The 20,512-nt window shown below is 65.0% G+C and overlaps 1 protein-coding gene across 1 annotated transcript; it reads left to right on the top strand.

Annotated features, from left to right (window-relative positions):
• Positions 1-1,566: 1,566 nt before the first annotated feature.
• Positions 1,567-18,489, top strand: RNF44 (ring finger protein 44). The gene is made up of 11 exons (XM_084268801.1): positions 1,567-1,599; positions 14,149-14,329; positions 14,729-14,945; positions 15,413-15,580; positions 15,758-15,934; positions 16,130-16,291; positions 16,381-16,505; positions 16,651-16,738; positions 16,868-16,989; positions 17,087-17,186; positions 17,443-18,489. Exons 2-11 carry the CDS (start codon positions 14,223-14,225, stop codon positions 17,503-17,505), a joined length of 1,329 nt encoding a protein of 442 aa, XP_084124927.1. The 5' UTR covers positions 1,567-1,599; positions 14,149-14,222; the 3' UTR covers positions 17,506-18,489.
• The last annotated feature ends 2,023 nt before the right edge of the window (positions 18,490-20,512 follow it).

Below are 20,512 nucleotides of genomic sequence, written 5' to 3'. Positions count from 1 at the left end.
TGGGAGGCTCCATCACTCAGTTTGGAGACCAGCAAACAGCACTTGGAGCCCAGGAGCAGTCTGTGACACCACTGTGGTGTCCCCACTCCTTGTGCCACGGCCCGTGGGCAGCCCCAGAGCTGACAGACCACCCCCACCTCCCCCTGTGATGGACCATGGTGCCCGTGGGGGCCAGGGTGGGGGTCGACATCCCTTACCTGCGGACACGCTGCTGGGGATGCTGCCGGTCGGTCTGCTCTGTGCTCACACCCTGACACTGACAGGGACCTTTGCCTCCTGCAGTAAACATGTTCATCAATTATTAACTGCAATTAAGGCGTGAGAAATTCCACTTTCATCTTCCTTACCCACTGTGTTTCCACCCATCCCAGTCCAGTACTCAGCCCTTAACTCCAACCCCCCCATGCCAGGTGTTGTCCCCCAGGATTCAGCTACCCCAACCTGCATCCATGGAACTCCAGGTCCCAGGAGGGATGGAGTGACTGCAGGGAGGCAGAGGGATCCTGCACCACCCCAGGGAACCAAAGAAGGGCTGGAGAGACCACCCACATTCCCTGGGCTGGGGACACCCGGGTCCCACCAGGACAGGGGGTGGGTACAAACCCAGCATTGTGGCTACTAGGATGGGTGTCTGGGGCCCTCTGCACCACCCTGCCACCCATTACCCTCCCTGACGGCTTCGTCCAGCCTCCATGACCTACTTTGGACCCACTGGAGACAAGGGGGGATTGTACAGCTCCGCTCAGGCAGAAAAGGGCTGGGAGGTGGCGGGGGGCACGGGACACGATGACATGGCATGGCCAGCTCTGGGCCTATGGGACCACTGCCTCTACAGCTCTGTTCCCCTTTGCCCCTATTCCCAGGGGAGTCCATGGAGGCTGGATGCCTGGGAAGCTCTGGGGCCCCTCCAGACATCCAGCCTGCTCCAAGCACCCCATCTCACCCCACACCCAGGCCAGGGAGCCCCCAAAGAATGGGCTAAAGGGGTGAACCTGGGACTCCTCCCCAGCAAACCCCTCCAGCGCCGAGCCAGGATCACCCATCCAGGGACACCCCACGGACACCCCGTAGGCTGCCCCAGGGTTACTCCTCAAGCTTCCCACGGCTGGCCCAGGGTGAACTCCTGGGTCCTAGCGCCGGATCCTCCTCCGCAAGCTGCCCCGCGCTGTCCCGGGATGCCCGCACCCCTCCCCGGGGCTGTCCCGGGACACCGTCCCCAGCACGTCCCCAGCCCGGGGCCGGAGTGCGCTGCCACTCGCAGCACTACGGCCGCACACCCCGCCGGGCGGATCCGGCGGCGCCGCTCTTGGGCGCACTACGTCAAGGCGGGGGGGGGGAGGGAAGGCGGGCGCGCCCATCGGCGCGGTGCGGGGGGGTGTGTGTGTGTGTGGACACGACGCGCGGCCGATTCCATCTGGGCTGCGGGCGCGGGGGCGCCATGAGGCGGGGCTGAGGCCGGGCCGAGGCCGGAGCGGGAGCGGCACCGGGAGGGACACCGAGCCCGGCGGGCCCGGCCGCCGCGCCATGCGAGCGGGCTGAGCGGCGGGCAGGGCCGGGGCGGGCACCAAGCGGCCCGCGAGCGCTGGGGCTGCGCCTTCGGTAGGTACGGGGCGCAGAGGCGGCGGCGGGCCTGGGCTGCGCGGAGCAGGGCCGGTGCGCCGGGACGGGAGGGACCGGTGCGCCGGGAAAAGGTGGCGGGAAGGCTGCGGGGCTTGCGGAGGGCAGGCCCCGGTGCGCCGGGGGATGGGGGCGTGCAGGCCTCGGTGCACCGAGGGACAGGAGATTAGGCCGGCGCAGGGGGGCGGGGAGGCAGGTCGGCCGGCCCCGGCGCCCCGGGGAGGGCGGCAGGCAGAGCCGGTGCAGGGCGCAGGCAGGGCCCGCTGTGAAGGGGGCGGATGTCCGGGCCGGCAGAGCCCGGTGCGGCAGGCGAAGGAGCGAGCAGGCCCCGGTGCGCGTCGCGGGGGGGGGGAGGGAGGGAGGAGGGGCGGCCTGGCCAGGACCGGAGCGCGGTGGCTTGGAGGGGGCGGGTGGACGGGGCAGGCGGTGGCCCGGGGCAGCGGGGCCGGGCGCAGGGCACGGTGCGCGGGTCTGTACGGCGCTCGGGGGAGGCGGCCGTAAAGGTCAGCGGGGCTCGATGCGCCGGCAGCCACACGCTGGCGGGAGGACCCCCCGGTTCTCGGGGAGCCCCTCGGAGAGAGAGGGAGGGGAAGGGCTGCCTGGGGCACCCGGGAGGGCGGCCCAGCCGGAGCCGTGCCTCCCCTCGGGGCCTCGGCGGCAGAGCGGGGCAGCACCCCGGCTGTAGCCCCTTTTTTGGGGGGGGGCTCCCCATTCGCCGGCTGGGCGTGAGTCAGTGGCTCCTGGCTCCTGCTGAGGCTGGGTCTGTGTCCGCGACTCGCTGGATATCCCGGGAATGCTCCGTGTGCTGCTGCCCGAGCTCCCGGGCCCTCCGGTTTGGCCTGGTGTCGATAAGCCAGGCCCGGGGCGAGGGGTGGGGTGAGCTCCCGGCGTGTGAGACAGGATAGGAAGTGGTGAAACTCTTGAGAAAGTTGTAAATGGGGAAGATGTGGGAAGCAAATAACGCCAAAGGATGGGACAGTGGCACCTGGGGCTGTGGGACGGTGTCACAGACCTTGCTGTGTGTGTGCTGGCAGCGTGGGCTGTGTGCAGGGCTCCTGGCATTCCCGCCCCACAGGGCACGTGTGAGACCGGGCTGTAGGTAGCTGGGGTGTGCTCCAGGGCTCGCTTTCCTGGGCAGGAGTTGAGCCCTGTGGGCAGCCTGTGTCCAGGTGGGTGCTGTGGGGACAGCCCCCCTTCCTGTGAGCGTGGCTTAGTTTTGCTCTGGCAGCTCCACCACAAGCTCTGCCCGGGCCCTGTGCTTGGCATAGCCGGCCGTGCGTGTTGCCGCTCCGGAGCGTGGCCCCGTGCTCACCTCCTCACCATCCTCTGTTACTTGCTCCATCCCTCTGCCACCTACACCCCTTTTGGCTCTGCTGCTATCTCGGACACCCCCAGCACCCTGAGTCCCCTGCACTGCCGTGGGGAGATGTGCTTGGCACAGCCCGGTGGGGGCAGGTCGGTCCCTGAGGCCCGGAGCCCCGGGAGGAGGAGCAGGCACTGGCCTTGCTGGCTGTCAGAGGGGAGCAGCCTGCGTCTGATGTCACTGCGGTGCATGGTGGGTAATTATGCACGTTGCAATGAAAATAATAAGGCCGGCTCCATAGCGGTGTCTAAAAATACTGCTAATGCGGAGTGCCTGCCGGGTGCCTTTGTTTGTCACCTTTGGGTGTTTGCTTTTGAGGCTGGCTGGGTGGCAGGAACCACGCTCTGCCGCATCGTGCCCCTGGGGTGGTGGGTTTGGTTTAGCAGGTGAACTGTGGCCCTTCCGCGCCCCTCTGCTCGGGCAGTGGTGCCAGCGGGGCCCATGAAGGTGTCCGTGTGGGAGGTGAGGCAGGAGCTGCTGCGGTGTGTTTGGGAGGCTTAGGTGTGACACCCCCCCCCCACCTTGTACACAGCCGTGCAGATAGTCGTGGTGGGGTGCAGGGGGGCTTTGTGAGTCCCCCCCTGCCTTGCTTGGAGCCATGTGTGGCTATTCCCAGTGGCTTGCCCTGATGTCTCCTAGCAGGTACCAGCATGCTGGCCTGCCCCTAGGCAGGCTGTTGGATGTTGGGGTTCAGGCAGCATGGTCAGGCTGTCACCAGCATTGTGCATCGGGAGCAGAGCTGGCCAGGGCTGCTGGGCCCTCCCCCAGGGCTGTCTCTGTGGTGTGTCTGGGGACCAGCAGGATGAGGACTGTGGCATCTTGCTGCTTTCTGGCTGAGCAAAGGCAGGAGGGATGGATATGTGTCTGGAGCAGAGGGCATAGTGTGATAGGTGCTGGGTGGCACCTGGGTGCTGGCCTGGGGGCAGGGGCTGCCCAGCATGCTGACCTCTGCTCTGTGGGCAGGTGGGCGCCCTGCCCATCCACTGTCTGTAGCTCTTGCTGATGCTGTGGTCCTTCCATCTGTTGCCAGGAGCTGGTAGCTCCCTGCTGCAGCCGAAGGAGAGGCTTGCAGGGGTGGTGAGAGCCATCTGGAGCCCTGGCTGCTCCAGCCACCGGCCTGGCACGCTGGCAGGGGGAAGGTGGTGTGTGGCAGGGCAGCAGCAGAGGGCCGGGAAGGGCAGGAAGCGGTGAGTCTGCGTGCTTGGGTCTCTGCAACAAGTCTCTTCCGCTTCGTGTGCGAGGAGGTCAGAGCGGTGGTGGCTGCTCTTAGTTCCCAGTTGGTGCTTGCGAAGGGCTCTGACTCCAGCCATTGGCTGTGAGAGCTGAGCCTCATCCCGTTCACTTTGGAGCGAGTGCAGAGCCATCACCCCACTTGTGTGCCGGGCTGCTTTGCCTTTAGGGCTGTGGCTGGTTTTGGGGCCCTGTGCTGGGCTTTCCCCTCACTGGAACAGGGGCACTGCCACTTCCCAGCTCTTGCCAGGTGCTAAGTCTGCCCTCTGAAGCCATGCGTGGCAGTGACGTTCCCCTGAGCGCTGAAGCACGCTGGCCCTACCTGCTGCCTTGTGTGGCTCCCCTCTTGGTGAGAGAGGAACAAAGAACGGGGAGAGGAGACTTTGTGAATCCCCATCGATTCGCACCGTGGAAGCTGCCCGCTGTGTGTTTGTGTCTGCCTGCCTGGGACCAGGGCTCTGCGAGGGGAATTGATCAAGCTGTAAAACCCAGAGCCAGCTAATGAAATAGGGACTATAGATTTTTATTTTAAATGGAAGAGAGTTTAGAGGAGATTTAATTATCCCTGTTTTATGGACCTGTTAGGGGAATGAAATAACAGCCGGCAGGTAGGGCTGGGGCTTTTGACTTACAGCACTTCTTCCAGGTGTGTGCGGAGCTGGTGAAGTCCTGCTGCACCAGGGCAGTGCCAGGGAGTGAAGAGAAGTCACTTGGAGCTAAGCAGGGTGGGACCAAGCCCTGTCTGTCCAGCCAGGCATCCCTACTTCCCCATGGGAGTATCGGTGCTGAAACAGCAGCAGGACGGGCCCTGGTGAGGTGGGCTGGTGTGTGGAGAGCTCTCCTGCTCCCTGGGTCTCAGCATGGGCCTATCCTCACGCTGGAGGACACTGGAGAGTTTGGGAGCCCTGTGCTTGCTGGGCAGCCTCTCCCCACAGGTGTTGATTCCCTGGAGCAGTGGGCACGGAGCTTTTGCTGAAGCCTGTGTACCTGCGTGGAGCGTGTGGGGTTTGTAAATGAGAGCTGCAGAGTGCTGGGATTTGCTGGGCTTAGCGGTGTGTCGGACACAAGCTGTAACTACAGCCACTCCTACCATGTGCATCCACTTCACCGACAGGTGATGCTGGCCATGGGCACGGCTGGGATGTGGTGGCCAGACAGCTGGTGGCAAGCAGCACACCGCTGGTTTTTTGGCAGGGAAGCACGGAGCTTTTGGATGCTTTTGGGTTTTCATCTTTGAATCAAGGAGCTGACATATGGCATTTTCCCACCGTCCCATGGATCCCTGAGCCGGAGGATTGTGGTTTGCTACCTGCACTGCATAGGGAAATGGTTGGCCAAGGGATTTGCTTACTTGCCAGGCAGGTGCAGCACAGACTCAGGTGTGTCAGTGGCTGCTAAAGTGTCCAAGGAAGCAGCTGGTTATTGGGGACCCCTCCCAAAGGCCTGTGACGTTGGCCTGGCAGGAACTCAGGAGAGCCAGGCCCCAAGACCTGTGGTCACTGATGTTGTGTGGCTCCTTGGGATGGGTCAGTTCTGGTGGAGAGCAGTGTGGATCTGTGCTGTCAGCCTGCAAAGGTGCTGGGAGAAGCCAGCCTGGCAGCTCTCCGGGCAGCAGAGTCACCCCGGGGTGCTTATCCTTCCCTTAGCCTCGTGCTTGCAAGACCTTAGCAGCTGAGGGCAGGAGATGTTTCCTGGAGAACACGAGCAGCCCGTGGGAACTCGTGCCCAGCCTGGGGTATCTGAGTTTTCTCTAGTGGGGTGGTTTGGGGGGGCTCCCTGCTTGGCTGCCTGCATGGCAGGGGACGAGGCGAGCAGTGTCCCCAGCAAGCCGTGCTTGTGGCAGACCTTGGGAATATTATTTTCCAGCTGCAGCCCAGTCCCTAGAGACCTGGCCTCGCTGGCTGCGGAGCTGTAGCTGCGGGCTTCCCTTGGCTACCCTGGAAAGCAGGATGAGGGATTTCATCGACCATGCAGAGTGGAGGACTGGCCTGTGATGCTGTGCGCTAGAAGCTGCCTGTGTTGTGGTGACCGAGGGCTCCAGCACCTCTCTCTGTCTCTTTCAGGAAGAGAAGACCCTTGCTGTGGTCCTTCCCCCCCCTGAGCTGTGATCCCCTCTGGCAGGTTGTCTTCTCCCCGCTGTGCTGGTTTGTGTTTGCATTTTGAGCTGAGTGTCTTGGTTGCTTTTCTCTCTGTGCCTGCGCTTCGGGAAGGTGGGGAACAATAAAAATCCGCCGGGAAGAGCTGTAGCAGAGGTCAGCCAGCTCCTGTGCCCCAGGCTGCTCTGTTGCTGCTGCACAGTTGCTCTTTGTGCACAGGGGCTGTCAGCTTGGAAGTCATGTTTTTGCTCTTAAAAATCCCCAGGCACCAGTGTGGGGCTCAGAGTGCTGTACTGGGGAGGTGTTGCACCAGGCCTCCTTCACCACGTAAGGCAGTGGACGCTGCCTGTTCCTGTGCACCTTGTAAGCAGCAGTCCTGGCAGATTTTAAATCAAGGACAAAAGAGGGTAAATTGCTCCTGAAAACCATGAATTTCTCTGAGCTCCTTTCTGAAAGCGATCGGCGCAGGTTGCTGGTGTCCCTGCAGGCTGCAAACCAAAACCACCCAAACCCCAACTTCCTGACTGTCCCCAGCGCTGTCAAGAGACGCTTCGTTTTGCTGAGCGGTAACGAGGTTGCTCTTCGCTGGCCACCGGCTGCTGGCTCTGCCCGTGTGTCCTTCCGCTGGAGCCGCCACGCCAGACGCTGCCGCTCTGCCCTAGCCGGGCAGTGGAGAAGGTGTCTGGAGCCCAACCCCTCCTGCCCTCGGCTGCTGGCTTGGCAGACACTGTCAACGCTGCCTGCAGCATGTAGAGAGCGGGCTGGGCTCAGAGGGATGCTTGTGGAGAGGTGGGTTTCAATCCTCCCAGGGAAGTGGATTGAAATCCCTGCTCCCTAGGCTGGCTCTGCCCAAGGAGAGATCAGATCTGTTTAAGGAGAGACCTGTCTGAAGGGAGAGCTAAAAGGCGAAGGGCAGAGGAGTACGAGGTTCTGAACTGTGGTGTCTTGTGGTAGGAGGGAAGGGGAGGACTGGGGAGGCTGCCCAGGCAGCAGGTTGGGGACAGACCTGGTGGCATTTGCTTTTGTTCCCCCATCCACGTGCAGCTTAGCTGCAGAACTGGCTGCTGCAGGATGCTGGGACAGACTGAGGTGAGCGTCGTTCAGCATGCTTCTGGCTGGGAGAGAGGAGTCCACCCGTCTGTCCAGGAGAGCGGAGGACACAACCCGTTGCTTGATGCTGCTGAGCTACAGAGGTACCTGAGCTGGACCTGGCTGCTGCACCAGCCACCTCCTGGTCACGCAGTTCAAGCTGTGCTGGTGTTTTTAGGGCAAGCAAAGGAAGGTGGAGATATCTCTGGAGATTATTTACCCTGTCCTGAGGAAGTGAAGGCTTCTGCAAGCTTACTGTTTATTTACAAGTCTTCTCTCCACTTTGAACTTGCTGGATGGTGTCAGTTGTGGTAGGTGCCAGGTGTGGTGCCTGTCTCAAAGGTCTTGGCGTGCTACAGGCTCCGGCTCTTGGGAAGGAAGATGCTGCTAGTTCTCCCTCTGCAGTGCAGCTCAGCCTCGCTATTAGACATCAGAGAATCCACGTGGGAGAGATCGACAGGAAACCAGGCGTTATCAGTTCCGCTGCCTGTGCAGCTACTCGCTCCTCATGTCAGCATCCTCCACGTGTGTGTGGCTGGAGGCGTTTGACGGGAGTGCTGTCAGTCTGGGGGTGTGAGTGGGTGGCGTGTGATCGCAGCAGAGGCGTCCTGCCTCCACCGCCAGTGAGCCTGGCTCTGCAGGGGTGTGCGGAGCGGGGAGGGAGCTCCTCACACCCCCCCCCCCCATCTCCCCAGCAGAGAAGCACTTCACCCTGTGGTAGCTGCTGATGTCGGGGTGTCCCGTGTCCCCTGGTGCTCCTGTTGGGCCTCGGGCAGGGTAAGGTCGCTCCTCCTGCTCCCCTGCAGCTTGGGAGCTTCTGGGTGCTTGGTGCTACTTTCTTCCCACTTGTTTTCCAAGCACTGGGGAAGGGAGAGAAGGATCTGTGGCCTCTTCCTCTCCCTGGACTTGGGGCAGAGGCTGGGGAGAGTGTGGAGGTGAGGCATTAGCACGCTGGGTGCTGGGGAGAGGATGGGGCAGAGCGTACCTCCGGTGGGAGACGTGCTCGCACCGCTTGGATCACCCCAGCTAATCCTGTGACAGACCTGACCTATATATGGGGCGAGGGAGGCGGCGTGTCTGCGGCAGCAGATGGTGTCTTTTAAGAGCCAGGGCTCGGGGAGTCTTTGGATGGGCCACCCCTTGGCCGCGGAGCAGACGGGTTCAGCTGGAGCAGCCCCTCTGGGGAGAGAGCTTTCTATGGCTCGTTCTAAGCCAGGCCCGGGAGGGTCCTGCTCACCTGGGGTGTCAGAGGTTTTGGTGGCTGGACTGGGGACCCTGTTCTGGTCCAGAGGCATGGGCCAGTGCTCATGTCTGTGGCTGGCTTTGCTTTAGTATCAGAGGGGCATCACTTGGGCTCCTTGCCTGGTTCTTTAGGTAATGCTCCCAGACCCAGGGCAGTGTGGGGTGGTGGCTGTGTGTGTGGCTGTGTTCCTGAGATGGCGTGGGCTGAGCTGCTTCCCCGTGCTGTAACCCTGCAGCTGGGTGAACAGTGTCCTGTCCTCGTGGGAGCTGGCTGGGCAGGCTCAGCACAGCTGCAGCCATGGTGTGGCTGGACCTGGCTCTGCCGTGGGAGCTGTACAGCCTGGCTGGGCAAGGAACACAAGCAGCACCTCACTGTCCTGAGGGCACTGATAGCTGCTGACTGTGGGGAAGCTGGTGATGCAGGAGTGGGTCAGGAGGGTGTGCCTGCACAGACATCCCTCCACCATCTGTGGCCTCTGCCTTCTGCCAGTGCTCTGTCCCGGGATCAGGCTGTGTCCTGGCAGTCTTCTGAATGTGTGTTGCTGCTTCTGCCCACAAACAGTGCCAAGGTCAAAGGGCAGGGGGCTGCTTTCCTCTTCCCCCTAGTCCCTAGCTCTGGAGGCTGGAGTGGGGCAGACCTTGGGGGTGGCTGGGTCTGAGCTGATGATTCAGTCCTTTGTGTGTCTCTTCTGGGGGCACTTGTACGAGCAGGCAGGGGTCTGCCCCATGCCCTGCCACGCCACTTTCCCAGCCCGTGTGTCCCCTGCCATGGGGAGAGCAGCAGTGGGCTGTGGTGCTGTCAGCAGAGGAAGCTTGCCCTGGGTTGCTCTGTGCCCAGGGGGATCCTCGGGGCTGGTGTGGTTCCTCCTGTGTGCTTGGATTTGGGGTGAGGAGGTGGGAGCCAGTGAACTGGCCTGGAGAGGGGTCTGGAGGGAGCTGGGCTGGGATGAAACTGAATCCAACTGCTCATCGCAATGATGAGCCTACTGAATCGTTAAATCGTTGCCACTGATCTGAGGTTTTCTTTAAAAGGGGTGATGCTACAAATTAATTAGCTCCCTTTTGGTTATTAGCACTTTAAAGACCAGCTGTCAGGGGAGGGCTGGTTTATAGGCATTACATCAGGGCTGCCGGCTGGCTCGCTCGCCTACCTGGGAATTTCTAAGTGCGCATGGTAACCCCGGGGAAGTTTGGCTCTGGCTGCAGCATCTGGCTTTCAGCGAAGCCGCTGGATGCGCTGTCCTGAGCGCTGGGTTGGACTGGCACTGAACGGCGATGCCCGGGTGCGTGGGGAGCTGGTGGCACAGCCTGAATGGCTCCCGGGGGTAGCTGCCAGCCGGGACAGCCTCCTGGAGATGTTCTGAGGAGCCCCTGATCCTCGTTTTAATGGAGCAGAGCGAGCAGGGGGCTTTTCTGAAGCAAAAGGGGCTCTTCTGGCGCTTGGAAGCTGTTTGGGTAGGGATGCCCAGGGAGCGCTGCGTGTGCCTGGCAGGCTGCCGCTGCCGGACCTGCTTCCGTGCCGTGCTGAGCGGGAGGGAGCCGCGGCCTCCCCGTCCCAGCGCGGGCGGGTGACCGGGAGCCGAGCTCCTGCCTTCACCTTGCCTCTCCCTCGCCCGGGGGCTTCTCCGCCCACCCGGCAGCAGAGGCACGGCAGCACGGCGCGGGCTGGCCGGGCCTGCCCGGGCCCCCGGCGCTGCTGTCCCCACGGCCCTGCCGGACTTTAGGGCCGGGGCGCGGCGCACCGGGAGCGCTCGCAGCGCCGGGCGAAGCCGCAGGTAAGGCGCCGCTTCGACACGGCCGGTCCCGGGCCCCTCGAGGGCAGCGGGCGGCCGGCCGATTCCCGGTGCTCCCGCCCGCGGCGGGGGCGGGTCTCGGTCCGGCCGGGCCGCCCCGGGCCTGGTTGCTAGGGGCCCATTCTCCGCGGAGACCGTTGCTAGGACACCGCCCCCCCCAGGGGAGGGGGGGGGGAGCCCGGCGTTGCCCCGCGTGGCGGCCCGGCCCCTCGCCTCCAAGATGGCTGCGGAGCGTGACACGCCTGGTCACGTGGGGCGCGCGCGCGCGCCGCGCCCCCCCCCCTTCCCCTCCAACTCTTCCCCCCCCCCTCCCCGCCAGCCGCGCGCGCGCCCCCGGGGCCTCCGAGTGTTGTGACTCGGTCCGGTGCGTCCCGCCGCCGCCGCCGGTTCTTAAAGGGGCAGCCACACGCACACAGACACACACACACACCCCCCTTCCGCGCCCGGCGGCTGCTGCCCCGGCCCGCTGCGGGCCCCGCCGCCCCGCGCCGCGGAAAACAAAGAGGCACCGGAAACAGCGGCGGCGGGGAGGGGGCCGGCCCGGCGGGGGGCGGGAGGCGGGAGGGAGGGAGGGCCGGCGGCGGGCGGGGGGGGGGGGTGGGGTGGGGGGGGGAGGGTAGCAGGCCCGGGCCCGGCGTCGGCGAACAAAGAGCGGCGGGAGGGGGCGGGGGCGCCGCAGCGGCACCGGAGCGGCGGCCCAGGCCATCGGTGCAGGTAGGTGTGGGCGGGGGGGGGGGGGGGGGGAAGGGAGGGCGGGGGGCGTGAGCGGAGCGGGGGTCGCCCCCGGGACCCCTGGTGGCACCTGTCCCGGGCGGCGGCGGCGGGGCCCGGCGGCCGCCTTTGTTATTGCTTTTGTTTGGCGCCGAGCACATGGCCCCGGAGCGGCCGCTCTTAAAGCCACAGCTCCGCGCCCGGACGGGCACCGGCGGGGCTCGGCTGCTGCCGCCTCCGCCGCCGCCGCGGCGGGGGGCACGGGCGGCCGGCTGAGCGCTGCACCCGCGGCGGGTAGGGGAGGCTGCGGGTTTAGGGTGCGCTCCTGGGGTGCTCGTGGCCGGGGTGCCCCGCTGGGGTGCTGCGCCGGCGGGGTGTCCCGTTGGGGGGAGGAGGGGAGCGGGCTGCACCCGTCGGGGTTGCCCCGGGATGCGCTGCTCGCCCCGTCGTGTGCCGCCGTCCCGGAGACCTTGGGGTCGGGGCGGCCCTGTGAAGGGGAAGGAGGGTGCCGGTGCGGCGGGTCCGGCGGTGACCCCGGTCCCGGGGGAGCTGGCGGCGCTCGCGTGGGAACGGCAGGGAAGGGACGGACGGAGGAAGCCCCGGGGTGCCGGGACGGGGCCGGCGACGGGTGGCACCGGCGTGGCGAGACCCCCTTCCCCGGGGACGCGAGACGGCGGGGCGGGCGGCTACCCCCGGCAGCGCTGGAGCCCGGTTCTGCCCGAGCAGATGGCACCGGGCGTGAGCGCTGGCGCGCTGCTAACTTTGTTCTCGGCGGGGCCCGGGAACCGCCTCGTCCCCCGCCTGACCGAGGGGCTGCGGGGTGGCGTCCCCGTCGCTCCGGGGTTGCGATGGCCTCCGCGGGGTCACGGTGACCCTGCCCGGGGTGGCCTCTGGCTCCCAAGCCGTGGGTGCGAGGGAGGGAGCCGGATCCGCCCGCGTGGGATGGGAGGGTGGGTGCTTTGGGGTGCTGATGGTGGCGGGATGGGGCCGGGAGCGGGGAGCTGGACACCCCTGGGCTGTGCCAGCCCCGTGGCCACCACCGTCCCTGCCTGCGAGAGATGTGCCCTCTGGGTGCTGCCCTGGGGTGCTGGGAGTCCGGGGACCCCTCTTACTCCAGGAGTCCTGAAGGGCTGAGACCCTCTCTGTGGCTTTAGTGTCCCTCTCTGTCCCCAAGCCCATCTCTGTGGTGTCTGGTCTGGAAGGTGTTCGCTGGGTCACGCAGGGCGTTCATACCACGTGTGCTCCCAGAGTGAGGACGCGGAACTGGCAGCAGCAACACCTCGGGGATGCTTCTGGGGGTGCAGGGTTCAGCCTTGGCTGTCCCACACCCCATCCTGCCCGTGGCACACCCAGCACCCTGGGCGGAGGTTTGGGGGCAGAGTAAAACACCCATGGGGCAAGACCCCAGCTGTGGGCGCAGTCTCTTCCCTGGCTGCAGCCACGGGTGGGCTGCTGGAGGGAGCTCTGCCAGTGGCTTTTCTGGTTTGGGGGATTTGTGTCGCTATTACCCCCAGCTCCCAAAACAGTACCGTGGGTAAGGGTGAGCTTGAGACCCACGTGTGGCACGGGCTTGCCCTGGTGACTTCCCGCCCTGGTTGGTGACACTTGCCACCCAGGCGTGACATTGTGGCTTCTTGCTGGGGTGAGACACCCCATCCTCCCCCCTCCTGGGGCTGTGCAGAGCTGCCTGGGCTTGGGGTGCCCTTCCTGGCCCTGCTGTGCCTCTGCTGTGGGTGCTGGGGAGGAGGGAGGGCTAAAGAAGGAGCTGCTTTGGGAGGACACGCCACCAGCCTGTGGGCAAGCTGGATTTGGGGGTGCATGGGGAGTGGGGCTGCAGCGCCATGGGAGGCTGGTGGAGGGGACTGCTTGGGGTGCCCAAGGTGACCCAGTGCCCAGCTTGTCCTGCCTGGCCTCTCTGGGAAGGGGGCCATGCGGGACTGGGGGAACCAGAGCCTGGGAAGCACAGTGCTGCATGCAGACATCTGTGTGGTGCGAGCTTGGCTGGGGCTGGGGGGCTGGGCTGTGCAGCAGGAGGAGGCTTGGGGGTGCCAGAACACTGGCCAGGCTGGGTGTGGGCCCTGTTCCCCCTGACCCCTGCCTGTGGGGGAGCAGAGCCCCTGGGCAGAGCTGCCCCCCTGGCTCAGCCGCCACCCGTGTCTGGTGTCTGTCACCCCTCTACAGGGACCTGTGGCTGTGTCCCACGCACAGCTGGGAGCTGACGTTCCCAGTCTGAGCCAGGGCAGGGCTGTGAGCCCCAGTGTACCCCCACCAGTCCCCCCCCGTGCCTGTCACCAGGGCAGCATCTGTCTGGAGCAGGGTGCGTGGGAGAGGAGAGCAGCACTGGAGCCCGCCTTGGCCAAGGACACGCTGGAGCCTCCCTCACGCCACAGCCTGGGCTCCCCCTTGGCCTGCGAGCAGCCTGGGGTGCTGCTGGAGCCAAAGGGCCCTTTGCTGCTTGGTTTCCTCCGTGCCAAAAACAAGTGCTTCTCTCTCATTCCGTGACCGTGTCTTGCATGGGGGGAGTGGGCTCTGGCTGTGCAGTGCAGGGGCAGTAACTTGGGGAGGGGGGACACAGGGTCTTCCTACTCCCCTCCCACCCAGGGATTGCATCCAGCCTCAGGAGCTGGGGTGGGTACAGGTCTGGGTCCTGGGAGCTGGAAGCACTCCCCTCATTGGCATTACATCCCTGCAGGAGGGGCTCACCTGTACGGGGACAGTGTTGGTGGTGTGGCTCAGTGTCACTTGTGCGAGGTGTGGGGCTGGGCATGGGAAGGGTGGCCCAGACCCTGGCATGGAGGGGTGGGGGGCCAGGTGGGCTACAACCCCCCCAGCATGTGAGCAGCCGCCCTGGGCTCGCACTGTGCCTCTCCTCCCTCCCCTCTCCCAAAGCAGGCGCTGGGGGTGCAGGCTGAGGTGGCACTGACCAGGTGTGGGGAGGATTTGGGGCTCCTACAGCCCTCCACCACCCTGAGGGTTGTAGTGCCTTGACCCACTGTCCTTCTTGCAGGATCCAAGGTGCTGGTGTCTTGCCCTGCCTGGAGCCTGAGGTCCCGTGTGCCCATCCGCTTCCCGACGTCACCAATGCGACCATGGGAACTGGCAGTGAATAGGCGGCCACCCTCTGCCCCTTTTAACCAGCGCCGGTTCTCGGGGGGACCCTGCAGCAGCCCCGACCACCTCCGGCGAAGGTACAGGGTGGGGGGCACAGGGCAGTGCTGATCCCTGTCGCCCGTGGTGTTTGGGGACACAGGGATGGTTCTGTGGTCCTGATGGGACAAGCCACTGGGTCTGGGAGGCTGGATGGGAGGTCGCAGCAGGGAAACACGTCCAGCTGATGGGTGCCTGGGGAGCAGGGATCCCTCTGCGCTGAGGGGGTGGAGGGGGGCACGTTCAGGGTGAGGTGAAGAGCCAGATTTGGAGCTCCCCAGACAGACAAGGAACCTGGCCTGGCACGACACGATGCCCTGAGCATCTCACCCTGGGAGCCGAGCTGGCGCTGACCCGCCTGCAGCCACCCTGCCCGGGCTGTGGTACCCCTGGCCCCGGGGTCACTCCTGCTCTGTTTCTCTCCCGCGGTGGCCCCGCAGCCCCCCTGCCAGGCGTCAGTGGGGACGACGCGACCGACCTCTGGCAGCCCTGCTGGGCCAGGATGAGCCCCAGCTGCACCCTGCCTTCCCCCAGCAGCCGCACATCCCTGTAGATGAGCCCCGTGCCTACGCTCTCCCCAGCACGCCGTCACGAATGCTTCACCCGGCCGCTCACCCGCCCCACCAGAACCCATTCATGGTGGATCTGCATGACCAGGTAGGTGCTGTAGCCCCCCAGTCCTAGAGGGGACCCTTTGGTGGCCCTAGGGCGGTGGTCCCAAGGCATGTCCCTGAGTCCCCTTTGCTGTTGGGAGCACTCAGCCCTGAGGCTGCCAGTCCTCTGCTGCCCTCCCAGCAGTTAACCTGCAGGTCCCACTGCCAGCTTGGGTGTCCCTGCTCCCGGGGGCTGGGGACAGTCCACTCACAGGGGTGTTCTTGTCACAACTGCCAAGTGTCATCCATGGTGGTGGTGGTGCTGGGTTGGAAGCGTTGCCAGCCTGTCCATGGGGAGCAAAGAGGAATCCAGAACCCCACCTCGAACTCAGTCTGCACTCAGCCCTCCGTTTTTGGCTGCAGCACTGGTGCAGAGGTGCCAGGCTGCTGTGTCCCAGCCCTGGGCACTCAGCACCTTGCCAGGATGGGGACAGCTGCACCCTGACTGCGATCTCTGTGCCTCGTCCCCAGGTGCACCAGGGACCCGTCCCTCTCTCCTACACGGTTACCACTGTCACAACACAAGGCTTCCCCATCCACGCCGGCCAGCACATCCCTGGGTGCAGCACCCAGCAGCTCCCAGCATGCTCAGTGATGTTCAGTGGACAGCACTACCCGCTCTGCTGCCTCCCGCCCCCGGTGAGTTGCGGGGGGACACCCACGCTTCAACACCTGGGAACAGCCTGAGCCATGGGTGCCTGCAGGCTGTGTGGGGTGCTGGGGGTGCTGGGGCTTCTGGGGGCCTTGGGGAGAGGGTGGGAGTGCAGCCATGCCTATGGTGGGTGCCTGACCCCTGTTTTTCTCTCTTCCCTGCAGCTGATCCAGGCATGCGCCATGCAACAGCTCCCCGTCTCCTACCAGACGTTCCCCCCCATCATCTCCAGCGACCATTACATCCTGCACCCCCCTCCGCCGCCAGTGCCCCCCCACCAGCCGCCCCATATGCCCCCCCTGGGGCAGTTTGTACCTCTCCAAGCCCAGCACCCGCGCATGGTGAGTCGGGGCAGGGGCACAGGCTGCGCCCCACAGCCCAACAAAGACCGCTTTGGGGTCATGTCCCCCTGCAGCCCTTGTGGGTCTGAGCTGGGGGTGGTGGGTGGGATGCCCAGGATGCCTCTGTCCTGGTAGTACTAGGGTGGGGTAATTTGGGCCCCCCGCCCCTTCCCAGCCTAATTGTTTCCCCCACAGCCTCTGCAGAGGATAGACAATGACGTGGACCTGCGAGGGGAGCAGCACCCCATCGCAGGCTTCACGTACCCCCCGTCCCACCACGCTCCCACGCTGTCCCCCTCTGTGCCGCTGCATTACCTCCCCCACGACCCGCTGCACCAAGAACTGCCATTCGGCGTGGTGAGTCCTTGTCTCACGGTGGGATGGGGTTGGGGGGGGACAGTACCATGGGGCTGGCCTGGCTCTGAGTGCCCCGTCTCCTCCCGCAGCCATATCCCCACATGATGCCCCGGCGGCTGAACACCCAACGGTACCGGCTGCAGCAGGCGCTGCCCCCTCCACCGCCCCCTCCGCCGCCTCCCCCGTACTACCCGAGCTTCCTGCCCTATTTCCTGTGAGTACTGGGGGGATATGGTGGGATGTGTGGGGCAAGGGGGGGCATTGTGGAGAGGGGGCACGTGGCATTGGTGGCTCTGGGCTGCCAGGGCAGTGATGGGGGTTTATAGCCCCGTGCTGACCGCCCTGTCCTTCCCTCCCAGCTCTATGCTTCCTGTGTCGCCGACGGCCGTGGGGCCCACGATCAGCCTAGACCTGGACGTGGATGATGTGGAGATGGAGAATTACGAGGTGTGCCAGCTCTGCTCACTCCCAGGGTGACGTGGTGGGGTGGGGGGGTGGATTTTGGGATGGCTCAGAGCCCAGAGGGGTGCTGTGCCGGGCTGTGAGCGTTGAGCCGGCGTCTCCGTCTGCCTCCAGGCGCTGCTGAACCTGGCCGAGCGGCTGGGAGAGGCCAAACCACGGGGACTCACCAAAGCAGACATCGAGCACCTCCCATCCTACCGCTTCAACCCCGAGAGCCACCAGTCTGAGCAGACCCTGTGAGTGAGCCTGTGGCACGGTTGGGGGGGGGGTTTGGGGGGACCTGGGGGTACCATGGGCCTGTGGCTGGGCCGTGCTGATGGCTGCCATCCCCAGGTGCGTCGTGTGCTTCAGCGACTTCGAGGCCCGGCAGCTTCTCCGCGTCCTGCCCTGCAACCACGAGTTCCACGCCAAGTGTGTCGACAAATGGTTAAAGGTACTGCCTGTGCCTGCTGCGGGGAGCAGGGTGGCTTCTTGGGGTGCTGCGGGTGCTGTCTTTTGGGTAGCCTCAGTGCCATGCAGCCTGGGCTGCCCTGGGGAGCAGGGGCAAGGCACCGTGCCGAGTTGGATCAGGTGTTCCCAGGGTGCGGAATGCTGTGGGGTGCTGCCAGCCCTTGGCATGAGGGGGGTGTCCGGGTGCAGCAGTGCTGGGGGGTGTCCTCTGGCTCACCCCCGTCTCTCCCTGTCTGTAGGCGAACCGCACGTGCCCCATCTGCCGGGCGGATGCGTCGGAGGTGCAGCGGGAGGCGGACTGAGGCTGGCGGGTTCTGTGCCACACAATTCGCTAGAGGACGAGGACGCCGGGCCAGGGGCGGGGGCCGCTGCCCGCTGCCAGGGCCTGACCCTGCGCTTACCCCACCTCCCCAAAGCCTCTCCTTGGATGTGGTGAGCATTGAGCAGTCCGGGCTCCCGGCCAGCCCTCCTCCTCCTGCCTGGGGCACGGACTCGGCCGGACGCTTGCCCGCTGCGCTCCCAGGGCCCCGAATCGTGTTGTGCTGGAGGCGGGCGGCGCATGGCCGTGCCCTCCGCGCTCCAAAGACGCTGTTGTTGCTCCATCACTTTCCAGGTCTTTGTACTCTCCTAGGGGATTAGTGGGGTTTTTCCCTTTGCCACTTTTTCTTTTCATGGTTGGGCTTTCCCCCCCTCTCTCCCCTCTCCGTTCCCCTCCCCTTTTTCCCCCCATTGCCTTTCCTTTTCCGTCGCGTTTTTGGTTCCGTGGCCATCTGCCCCAGCGGCGCGCAGGCGGCTCCTCCCCTCGCGTTGCGTGCGGAGGACGCGGGGTGGAGAGAGGAGGGAGCGCTGCGGGGCTGGTGCCGGCGGCACCGAGAGCTGGAGCGTGGGGCTGGCCCTAAGGGGCGGCCCCAGGAGGCGGCTGATGTGGGACACCAGCATCCCCGGGGCAGAAGCGGCCCGGTCCCTGCTCCCGCACACAGCCCGGCCCCGGGGAGCCCGGCGGCTTAGGGCTGCTCGGGCTCTTTCCCCGGTGGGAGATGGGTGCTGACCCGGCCCTGGCCCCTCTCCCCGTTTGTCCCCCCGGGCCGGGCCGGGCCGGGCCGGGCCGTGCGGCGTCCCGTGGGCTGGCCGGACCCGAGCCCTGTCCCTGCAGCCGCGGGTGGGCCGTGTCCCCCCTCCCGGCCTCCGGTTCCCGCTGCTGTTTCTCGGTCCCACCGCCATAACTGAACTCACCCCGCGCCCCCGTCCTGCTGGCTGGACGGCGCGGTGCGGTGCGGTGCCCGGGGCCGGAGGGCAGCGGGGAGGGGGGGGGGAGCAGGGGGCCGGCAGGGCTGCGGCGGGTGCCTCCCGACCCTTGGAGCGGGGCGGGGGGGGGGGGTTTATCTATAACCTCGTGGTGTATTTTCAGTGCTACCCCGGCCCTGCCCCGCCGTGTGTCCCCCAGCCCGCCCGGTGCCGAGACGGGTGGAGGCTGGAGGGGGGGGGGGGGTTGAGTAGAAGCCGCCGCCCGGCTCCAGCAATCCCGCGTGGCCGAAGTTGTTTTGCATGATTAATTAGCGAGGAGGGTGACAGGAGGCGGTGGCGGGGGTGGGGGGTGTGTGTGTGTATGTGATGGGGCGGGGGGGGGGAGGGCAGAGACCCGCCCTCCCCTCGCAGCGTGTGCCGCTGCCGCCTGGGAGCCTCCGAGCGGACGCCAGCCCTATGTAAATGTTCACAATATGCATGCATGTCTGACCAGCTTGGAACGTGGTCTTGGCTACGTCTAGCCGGCTGTGGGGTGAGGGGGGTGGGGAGAGGGGTTTTTGTGCTCAGCTGATACTGCCATGCACTGTACTGCACATGTCCGCAACGCCGCAGCAGGACCGTGAGGCTTTCAGGGCCGGCCGTCCCCGCGGGGCCTGCGCCCCTCCGGCCGGGGTAGGGGGGGTAGGGGGTACTGGGTGGGGGGTGGGGGGGTGGTGTGGGGCGCCCGCGGCGTGTGCAAGGGGCCGGGGGTGGGGAAGGGGCCGCTCCCCGCGGGGCGGGGGGCAGGCGGCGGGGCCGCCACACCGGGGCCGGGTGTGAGGTTGCGGCGGGGAGGGGGGGGGGGAGCAGCGCTGCCGCGGGCTCTGAGGGTGCCGGTCCCCGTGGGGCCGCGCTCCGCCTTTGCCGGCGTGCGGGGAGGTCGGTCGGCCCCAGCCCCCCCCCGGGTCCAGCACCCCTCCCCAGCCCCTGCCCAGCCAGCCGGGCGCGGGCAGCGGCGAGCGGCGCGTCGCTACTGGCCGGCTCCCCCTTTGCCGCCCTTTCCCGCCTCGCCGGCGGCCGCCCGCGGTGCGAAGCGTCGAGGCCGGTAGCCCCGGGTCGGAAGCTCCGACCCCGCCGGGGCGTTGGCGCCGGCACCGCTGGGCTCGGTGCCCTTGGGCAGGACCCCGGCCCCTTTTCCCCCCCCCCATCCCTCGCTCAGTGACAGATAACCAAAGGAGTCCCCGTGCCGCGCGGCGGCCTCGCGCCCCCGGAGACACCCCCCCCCCCCAACACACCTCCCCTTCCCTGCCCTTGCCCCCCCTCTCTCCCCCCCCATTCCTCACACCCCCCCACCCCGCCCTCACGGTGCCCAGGGAGCCAGGAAAGCCTTACGGTCCTTTGACGGCGACTCGAAAGCTCACAGCTCGTGTGCTGCAGAATTTATTCCAATGAGCAGCTAAAAGTATCATTTAAAACAAAAAAAATAACAAAAAAAAAAAGACAAAAAAAATACTAAAAAAAACAATTATTTAGGGTGTTTGTGATTGCTGACTGCGCTGTAGATACCACTGTTTACCAATGATTTCCTGTGGTGGGATAGTGGACTGTTTACTGTTCTATTATACCAGTCCCCGGGCCCTCCGGTGGGACCCCCGCGGCCCCCGCGGCTCCCCGGAAGGTGCTAGGACGTGTGTTCTGTGTTAGAAAGTTTTTATATATATATATATATATATATAAATATATATATATAATTTTTTTTGCTCTGTTACTTGCACATTTTACAGTTACCTCATTTTTCCCATGTATGTATTTGAAAAAAGGCTAATATATAGAAAAAAAAGGTTCTTAAAGCTCTAAAAGTGTTTGTTTTTTTTCCATTCCATTGGAATCATATTGGTTTTGTAGCATTTAACATAACTAGTATGTTGTATTATATATATGTGTATTATACTGATTGAAATTTTTAACAGATTTGTACTTTTTTTAAAATGAAAGTTGCTAGTTCTGCTTGACCAAGTAGTGCAATCATTATTTTTTTTAATGTTGTGGCTGATTTTGAGAGGGATATTCACTAATAAATGTATG

Source organism: Gallinula chloropus, assembly GCF_964237585.1.
Source record: "Gallinula chloropus genome assembly, chromosome: 10".
Classification (NCBI taxonomy): Eukaryota; Metazoa; Chordata; class Aves; order Gruiformes; family Rallidae; genus Gallinula; species Gallinula chloropus.
The sequence above is the reverse complement of the archived record's forward strand: the minus strand, read 5'-3'. Positions and strand labels throughout refer to the sequence as shown.

Coding starts and splice junctions, on each gene's coding strand:
- RNF44 (XM_084268801.1), top strand. CDS start 14,223: ATGCGACCATGGGAACTGGCAGTGAATAGGCGGCCACCCTCTGCCCCT. Junction 14,946..15,412: donor TGGTGGATCTGCATGACCAG/GTAGGTGCTGTA, acceptor CCTCGTCCCCAG/GTGCACCAGGGACCCGTCCC. Junction 16,739..16,867: donor TGGAGATGGAGAATTACGAG/GTGTGCCAGCTC, acceptor GTCTGCCTCCAG/GCGCTGCTGAACCTGGCCGA.